Source organism: Octopus bimaculoides, chromosome 19 (genome assembly GCF_046866305.1).
Source record: "Octopus bimaculoides isolate indiv1 chromosome 19, ASM4686630v1, whole genome shotgun sequence".
Lineage (NCBI taxonomy): Eukaryota > Metazoa > Mollusca > Cephalopoda > Octopoda > Octopodidae > Octopus > Octopus bimaculoides.
The window spans coordinates 17,824,259-17,834,258 of NC_142946.1; the positions used below are offsets into that span (position 1 = coordinate 17,824,259).

The window sequence follows — 10,000 nt, forward strand, 5'->3', positions numbered from 1 at the left end:
TCGCGGAAAGCACTTTTTAATACATAATGTACTTTTCTGCTCGATTTTACGTTATTACTAAAATAACTTCAATCGTTTTTCTAGTGTTTAAAGTCAATATTTTGAATGATAATTACTTTTTTTAATAATACTGGAAAAATACATTTAGATGTATTGGAGTTATTGATACATATTCACAGAACATTTGAAATTAGATTTATGACTACCACTCTTTCATAAACTTGCCATTTGTCGATTCTGCTGATTTTGCAGAAAGTAATTATCAAAGAGATTCCTACACACCGAAAGTATATCCCAAAGGAGGTCTTTTTCGTAGTTTCTATTGTTGTTTGAATATATTATTATTACCTTTTTTTATTTTTATATAAGTTATCTAGGATATATTATAAAGCATCTGTAGTTATTTAAGAAGATGTAATTTGCTATGAGCAGAATCCCATATTCTAATATACATCACATTTTCAGTTGTATATTATTACTTTCGGACTATAAGGTATGAAGTATCGATTTACAGTGCTGCATTGACACTCATGGTAACGTAAGGTAACATATGAGTAAGTAATTTCTCATTTATTGCAATGTTACGTTGCAGACGTGTTCAAAGAGTTAAGAGCAACGATACCTCTATGTAAGCAGCTGAGCACATGTAATAAGATATTACATTGATTTTGTTGAAAAGATAACTTCCCCGTTGCATAATGGTAAATGGAAATATCATAATAAAAAGAGATTGAAATGAACGTTAGATAGGCAAGAATATAGAAAACCAAAAATGTGTGTGTGTGTGTGTGTGTGTGTGTGTGTGTGTTTGTGTGTGAGTGTGCGTTTGTGTGTTATGCGTACCAAAATTATACACCTGCACACATATATGTGTTGAGATAAACCGATAAGTAGAAGGAAACTAACTGAGGGATGGAGTGGCAGATGCCATGATAAAAGACAATGGAAAAGAATGGTGATATATAAGTAATGTAATGTTCTTAACGGAACATTATTTGACCTTGGTAATAGGTCATACTGATCTTAATCCTCTACGTTCAGAGGCACGTTTTCATAGCTGAATCTTTCTTTCATATATATGCATGGCTAAATGTATGTATGCATGAATGTGTATCTGTATATGCATGCATATCTACCTACCTGACTCTGTGTGTATAATTTGTGTGAGTGCATAATATCAGACATTGATTCCTACATCACCTCTCATGTACTTTCAAGCTGTGACCGACATATCTATCTATACACACACACACACACACGAAATTCTTCGATGTAATTTGTAAGATTGGTACGGTTAAAATATGTCAGATGATCTTACAAAATGGGATTTGTTTTCAGAATTTCTTTATGAATTAAATTTTAAGCAATGGAGGTTAAACGGTCTTCATAGTTGATGAAAAGAAGAAATGGAAAACTTTTATAATATAGTGAATGTATATTACAATGCTTATTGCTGTTTGAAGCCTAAACTTCATATAAAGCTGAGACTTAATAGGCAGTGGTTTTGAAAGCTGTCAATGCATCAAATTTCTTGTGATATTTACCGCATGATAATTGTTGGGCTCAGTGTGTTTGATACTAATTGATGTGAACTAACATTTGTTAACATGAATACTTTCAAAAATCATTACATGCTTGTAAATTTTTGAAGTTTGTCGGTCTTAATACTTTTGAAATATTTAATTATGCATATAGGTGCAACAAAATAATTGGAAATAAATTTAACATCTATAAAGAAATACATTATACGGGAGACTAATATATCTAAGGAAGAAACTACTAGAATTTATAAAGTCTGTAAGCAAACTGAAACATATTTGAAAATGTTCGTATCAAAGCTAAATACATTTAATAATAAATAAATTAGATGACATTGAGAATGAAGTAATTTAATGTTTATAATTAATTGACAGGTGGTTACGTTATGTACCAGTTAGATTTTTAAATAATTCAAAGCCAAACGGAAGCAACGATTCTAGATGTAAATAATAGCTGCAAGTATTATATAAATTAAATGAATTGATGTAGAATACTTTTCCGCCAAATTCTAATCTTGTCTGCTGTTTGAGAATTTGGATCATTCTAAATTCTACAATATATACTACTAATCAATTTAACTTATCCAGATGAAAATTCCTCATTGTCACCTGAAATTTATCTAAATGTTTGTCCAACCTTCATCATAACACAACTGAATCTGTATACTGCATGAATATACTCTCAATATGTATAATAATCAATAATATATTTTCCTGTGATTTTCTAATCTTTGTTTTTCCGAGTAATTTACCAAGTCTTCCCGTATTGTGATGAATCATTACGTAAATATAAAAGATGGGATCCAAAAACCGAGGTTCAGTATAGTTGCTTTAATGATGAAATACTTGCGGCTCATATTTGTAGCAATGGTAGAGAAAACATATGCAGTGGTTGACAATCCCTAAGTCAAAACTTCGATCAAGTATATTGTAGTCGTTTTAATCCATTCCGTCTTTGTGTGTGTGTGTGTATAGTACTCCTGATTTCATTAGAAAAAAAAATGAACTTCAGACATTTTAATCTATGTTTTAGTTTAGGAAGACATATGATCCATAGAAGTAATGTCATCGAGTAATCGTAAATATTCGAACGGGACATATCACGACGAAAGCGATTAAATGGTTCACACGGGCAACTAATTTGTTAAATGTTGGACAATTCTGTTCGATTGGTAATGGCACTAGATCTTCTACCACAGCTACCATTGCTATGGGCATCGACATCTTAATAGAAGAGAAAAAGATATTGAAAGAATTCGGGAGACAATATAATTGTCTACTGTCAGTTTATTGTACAACTGGATGCAAATAGCAAGTGTTCATTTCAGATTTTTATAAATAGTTTTCCGGTAAGTGATTAAAATCTGCTGCTACGAAGAATATAAGTAGAATATACTTATATTAGAAGACGATATAAAATTTTAAATGAACAGAATGAGAACAAAGCACCAAGATCAGATAAAACCTCCACTGATATAATGGAGATCATTCTAAGCAGATGTTACGACTGTGATAAAAGTAGTACAAATATGAATCCATATGATAAATAACGAATGAAAAATGAATAATAAATGCCATTACCTAAATTTCGTTACTTAATAATTGAATTTATGTTTGTATTAACTAGATGACTATAAACATTCCTTTAACAATACGTTAAAAATTCACATATGCGTTCACATCAGCATATTGTGTGTGTGTACAAGCGTGTGCATGTGAATGTGTGTGTGAGAGTGTGTATGTGTGTATCTCTGTGTGTCTGTGTCTGTTTATGAGTGTGCGTTTGCGCCTGTATGTATAAAGAAAGAGAAACATGCTTATTTTTGTATTTATAACTATGTATGATTACGTGCATACGCTTAGATAGACACATACGCACGTAAATGCATACACACACGTATATACATACACCAAACATGGGCATAATGAAGTGAAATTATAGATACAAACCTAAATTTTATTCGAATCTCCAGCCACAATAAAACCGTATACTTCAATAGTAACTATTGCAAATAAATGAATTGTACTTAATATGTAAACACAAAGGAAAGCTATTATGGCTGTTGCCACTTCGAAACCACTAAGTTCAAAATGGTTCTATGAAATTGCCGAAATTTCTAGAGGTTGTTAAGCTCTGATGATTAATTTCTACATAACAACCGTCGCTGTGTGCATATATATTTCATTGGTTGATCTGGTATGTGTGTATCCGTCACGGCAATTGTTTTAATGGTTTTTCACTTTTACTATAAAATTACTTCAACTTCTCTTCTTAAGTATTACCATTGTTGCGGCGATTCTTACCGACTGAAAGAAGTATCTGGTATATCTTCATTGAAGTTTCATTTTGCATTACAATATAGATTTTTGGCACTTTAAGATACATACAGACACAGGCACACACGCGCACATATAAGTATATGTATACCCCCCCCCATATATATATATATATATATATATATATATATATATATATATATATATATATATATATATATATATATATATATATATATATATATATATATATATATATATATATATATATATATATATATATATATATATGTATATATATATATATATGTATATATATATATATATATTGATAGAAAAGGTAAGACAACAAAAGAAAGAGACCTCAATATTATGTAAATAGAAGAATTTATCTGTAAATAATAAATGACAATTATTCGGTAGCCATGATAAAACTCCGAGTTTCGGATGTCGGGGCAAAAACCCACGCCGCCATCTCTGGCACTGAAGAGATTTCCGCCTCTGAAGAGATTTCTGGGTTTCCGCCCTGACATCCGAAACTCGGAGTTTTTATGTATGTATGTATGTGTGTATGTATGTATGTATCTATGTATGTTTGAATGTATGTATGTTTGAATGTATGTATGTATGTACGTTAAATTTTCCGTTTGTTGCCTTTGTATTTCATCCAGAAAATATTGTTTACGTAAGGCATGCGCCTCTTAATTTTTACTGATATACATATATTTTAACCGTCCCCCACACACATGTATACATATATTTATACGTGTGTGTATATGTATGTGTATATATATACACGTGTGCATGCGTATGTATGTATAGGCTCACAGATGTAAGCATATAGTTACCACACGAATATGAAAGGTGTAGTGAAACGATAGTGTTTAACCAGAAAACAAAATGTTCCTCAGAGTTTCACGTCAAGCATTTTTGAATGATTATATCAATGTCGTGGCTTTTCTTATAGCCTGTATTGCATTGATCACCTCTTTATTGTAAGAATAGGCTAAGATCTATATTTTATCCTATTTTGGGTTTTGTGGCGTTATATACACCTTATAGACACACCTATTCAGTTTATCACTTTCTATGAAAATGGTTAGAAAATTGCTAGAGACATATATAACTCTAATATATGTATGTATATATATATATATATATATATATATATATATATATATATATATATATATATATATATATATATATATATATATATATATATATATATATATATATATATATATATATATATATATATATATATGCACATATAAATACATACATATAAATTAATAAGGAGAAGAGGGACTGACTTATCAGCGGGATTGACTTATCAGAGAGACTGACTTATAAGCAGTTTTATTATGCAGTCAATCACGATTTTTCATTTCTGTATCCGCATATGCTTCTGCTGTAACACAGTGCACGCTGCAAAATTTGCAAGTAAAAATGGAGGTACAGAAGTGGTAAGTCGTGATTAACTGCACAATACAACTTGAAACATAAATCTATGTTCTCCTTAATTACCAAGTCCTTATTTCTTTTCTGCCGACAACATGCATTTTCTATAGAAACTAATGGATATACTGATGTGAAGATCTCCTGAGGATAATAAAATAAACTAACTGGTGTTTTTCTACGGTGAGGGAGGTTAGCAATATTATTAACTGGTAAAAGTGAATAGGTCTTTATCCCCCGAATTTGGAACGTTAACCGATATATATATATATATATATATGTATATATATATATATATATATATATATATATATATATATATATATATATATATATATATATATATATATATATATATATATATATATACAATTGCAGCGTGGAAGGTGTTTATAAGCCATTTAAAATAACACACAAAATCCGTTAGATTCACTTCAACGTTTAAATTTAATTTGTCAAAATATTTTCGTCGCTTTGAGACCGCGACCTGTGTTATTTTAAATGGCTTATAAACACCTTCCACGCCTCAATTATTTTCGTTTCAGCACACGCACACACACACACACACACACACACACACACACACACACACATACACACACACACATATATATATATATATATATATATATATATATATATATATATATATATATATATATATATATATATATATATATATATATATATATATATATGAGTACGTGTGTGTGTGTGTTTGTCTATGCATATGTATATATATCCCCTAATACATATAGCAATATATTTTTCAAATAGGTCATAATGCTATTGCATAGAAAAATGCGAGCACGAGAGATAATATTCTTAAGATCACAAATCTGGAAAAGTACTGGACACGTTTTTACATTTGGAAAAATTCACGACAAGTTATTACATATGGTAAAGTGCACAACAAGAACTTTGTTACTTAAAATGTTGCAGCTAAGGATAAAATTTCGAATAAAATATTTAGATTTAGAAAATATTTAGCTTATTCCTTCCATTTGTTATTACTTCTAATTGTTATTGTTACTTCTATTAAAAATATAAATAACTCAATTAGAATATTTTATACTTTAAAAAAATCCTTTTTTAAATATTAATTAATAATTATAAATTAGAAAATAGGTTATAATAATAATAATAATAGTGCATAATTAGTTAGTACAATAAATAGCATAATACAAAATTTAGTTACACATTACAGTACATCTACATATAACCGTCTATTCACAGTAAGATTTGCATACGTTAGTACCTAAGTTATTGCCAAGTCCTTACATATATACCCTATCATCTTCATGCAAATCCTACCCAACTTCAAAATGTTCAAACTGATAGTTCAAATAACCCTAAAACAGTAAATAATAAATTTGCCAATTCAAGAAACAACAGTTTAAAGAAAATGAAGAATTCTGTGATGTCTCAAATTTTGTCTAAACGTAAAGCCAATCAAAGTTCAGTTATTTCTAAATACAGTAAGAAAAGAACTGAACTTACTGACTTGAGAAAAATTAAAACATCAACGAATAGCAAATGTCAAGTACATAAGAAACGTGACTCGACAAAACTGAATTCTAAATCTATACATTTTCCAAACAACAATCGGGGTCAGAAAATCCTACCCAGTCCTAAGAACTCTGCAATAATGAATCAGCTTCAAAGTCCTGTTAATTACAGAAGGATACGTTGTGGGTTATGTGATCAAGCATCGGTTCATAGACATAAAGTTACATCCAAACGCGTTTGCAATGAGCCATCGTCATATAAATCTAGAAGGTCATTACCAGCACTGAGGAGATCTCAACGGATAAGAACTATTTGTGATAAATTTTCAAATTCAACCATCAATAGTGAAAACTCATCACCATCTGCAGTTTATTATTCTTCGCCTGGATTTTTAGTGCCATTACGAAGGCGCCGGTATTCTAGGGCTGCTCATTCCCCTCATAGACAGCTTCAGAATGTTTCTCAACCCTGCTCTTCACATCATTCTCATGCTGCTGTTAATAGCACTACTAGTCTTTCCTCTCATACCACTAGTGCTACTACCACTACTACTATTACTACCACTACTACCTCAGGTCTTTCTTCTCCTGCCACTGTACCTCTTTCTTCTACTACTTCTTCCTCTCCATCTTCTCTATTGTCTGCTTCTACTAACAATTTACATCACCTCTCCTCTTTACCATCACAATCTACACCCAAGAATTTTCCATTTGAGTGCCAAGCTGACGGCTTCACATCAGCTAATCAGTCTAAAGACATGACAGGTGCTATGCACATAGTTTGATCTTGCGGTCAGCTTTCTCCTAACAACTGTTCAATGAAAATGTTGAAGTGTCACCGGATGCGCCATATGACAGCAGGATCAGGAGATATGGCAGCAACTAATGTAGTTTGCAGACACCACTGTTCCGCTGCCAGACACTTGGATGACAAATGTCATAACATGCATATGAGTACTCAGCCATGCCTACCAAACATCAGATCAGCTGTTCACGTGGCTGCTTCTAAGATTTCGTCAAGAATTACCGACAACAGTGTCAGCATCTATAACCATGCTTTAGGAAAACAATCTGGAAGTGTGTGCCAATCTTACGAACAACTCAATATTGTACTGAGTCCATTTGAAAGACAGATTTTCGAACTGCACCAGCAAGAACATCGACAAAGAATGGCAATGGAAGAAGAGCGGCATCAAATGAAAATGGATCTCATGCGATTGAAGAAAAAGGCTTTAGAGAGTAAACTAAAACTAAAGAATTAATCTATGCACTTCTGTTGTAGAACTACCGCAAAGGGGCTTGAAGAAGAATTTACTGGCATGTTTTTTTTAATTAAAGTACCTGTGTGTGTGTGTGTGTGTGTGTGTGTGTGTGTGTGTGTGTGTGTATGTGTGTGTGTGTGTGTGTGTGTACTTGTGGCTAACATTTTTCTAACATTTTTCTGACATAATTTAAATATATACTTTAACCATGTAACACAAGCCTTCTGTAGTGTTTTCACTCTTATTATCTTTTATATATATATATATATATATATATATATATATATATATATATATATATATATATATATATATATATATATATATATATATATATATATATATATATATATATATATATACATATATATATATATATATATGTGTGTGTGTGTGTGTGTGTGTGTGTGTGTGTGTGTGTATATTATATATATATATATATATATATATATCATTTAAAATATTCCAAGTACAGTTATTAAACCAAAAGATGCTGATCCCTTCAGTCGGGCGGTTTCCTAGGTAGTCACGCTCCTGCTCGTTCGATAGCTAAATATGTTAATGTTACTTCAAATTGGTTTCCATTTGGCAAGGTTTCAGAAATTTTGCTACTTTTATATTATTGTAATTTGTATTATTGGTGTTAATGATATAACAGACTATAACACCATTAAATTAATTTGTAACGATTACTTCCCCAAACAGAACATATATCTACACTTCACACGAAATCATTATATTTTTGAACCTTTATTAAGGCAATAAGACAGGCACGATCAGTAAGACTTCCAACGAATTTTATGCATTACATTTCTTAAGAAAATGATAACTTTTCATATATGTCATACCGTAACTGATGAACTCTAGTTTCGTAAATCACACCTTTTCTTCACAGCAATCAATAGTTCACGATTTCCGTTAACATGTTTGACGGGGAGCAATGTTTTACTTGAATTATGATACTTACTATAGGGTGATTCCTAGAACAAAAAGCGTGTTTTTTTTTTCTTTCTTGTTCAAAGTGTCATTGCATACATTGGCATTATAAAACGCACAAAAGCACGCATATATAGTCATATGTCTATATGCACATACATGTATATATACACACACGTACTCACACACACACACACACACGCATATATATATATATATATATATATATATATATATATATATATATATATATATATATATATATATATATATATATATATATATACTCACACACACACACGTGGGGAAGCTAAGAAGTTCTTGGATATAAGGCTATCGTCTTATATTTCTTGTTTACTTATTCATTCACTTGTTTGCGTCATAAGACTGGGGTCGTGCTGGAGCATCACCTTGCGTGTGATTGTAGTCGATGAAATCGTTCCAAGGACTTAGTTAGCTTAATACTTATTCTGTCGCGTTCTATTGTCGAACTGCTAAGTTACCTGAGACGTAAACACACCAACACCGGTTGTCAAGTGAGGATGAGGGGAACGAATACAGACTCAAAGACGCACGCACACACACACACACACTTACACACAACCGCACACACACACATACCCACACACATACACACACACATGCATACGACTGGCTCCTTTCAATTTTCGTCTACCAAATCGGCAAATCGACTCGTAAAGCTTTGGTCCGCCGAAGCAATAGTAGAATGCAGTTGTCGAAGGTGCCACGCAATGGGACTGAAACCGAAACCATGAGGTTGGGAAGCAAGCTTCTTACCACATAGCAACGCCTGCTAAAAGCCTGATTAGGCGCCTAACATTCCCAGGGCTTACGAAAACTGATGGACTCCTGCAACTCCCCTCAGTCCTAAAATCTATTATGGAAAGTGTCTCCTATCGGATCTCCTCACTATCTGCTAATAAGGACCTATTCGATCAGTATGCTGAAAATTCTCAATCGAATACATCTCCACGTGGGATATTTCTCGATCGACTAA

The 10,000-nt window shown here is 31.8% G+C and overlaps 1 protein-coding gene across 1 annotated transcript in view; it reads left to right on the plus strand.

The window, feature by feature from the left end:
* Positions 1–8,132, plus strand: part of LOC149131771 (uncharacterized) — an 18,130-nt gene extending 9,998 nt beyond the window's left edge. Inside the window, 1 exon segment of the mRNA XM_089337819.1 lies at positions 6,532–8,132. Coding sequence (XP_089193945.1) covers positions 6,532–8,046 — 1,515 coding nt within the window. The 3' untranslated portion in view covers positions 8,047–8,132.
* Positions 8,133–10,000: the final 1,868 nt, after the last annotated feature.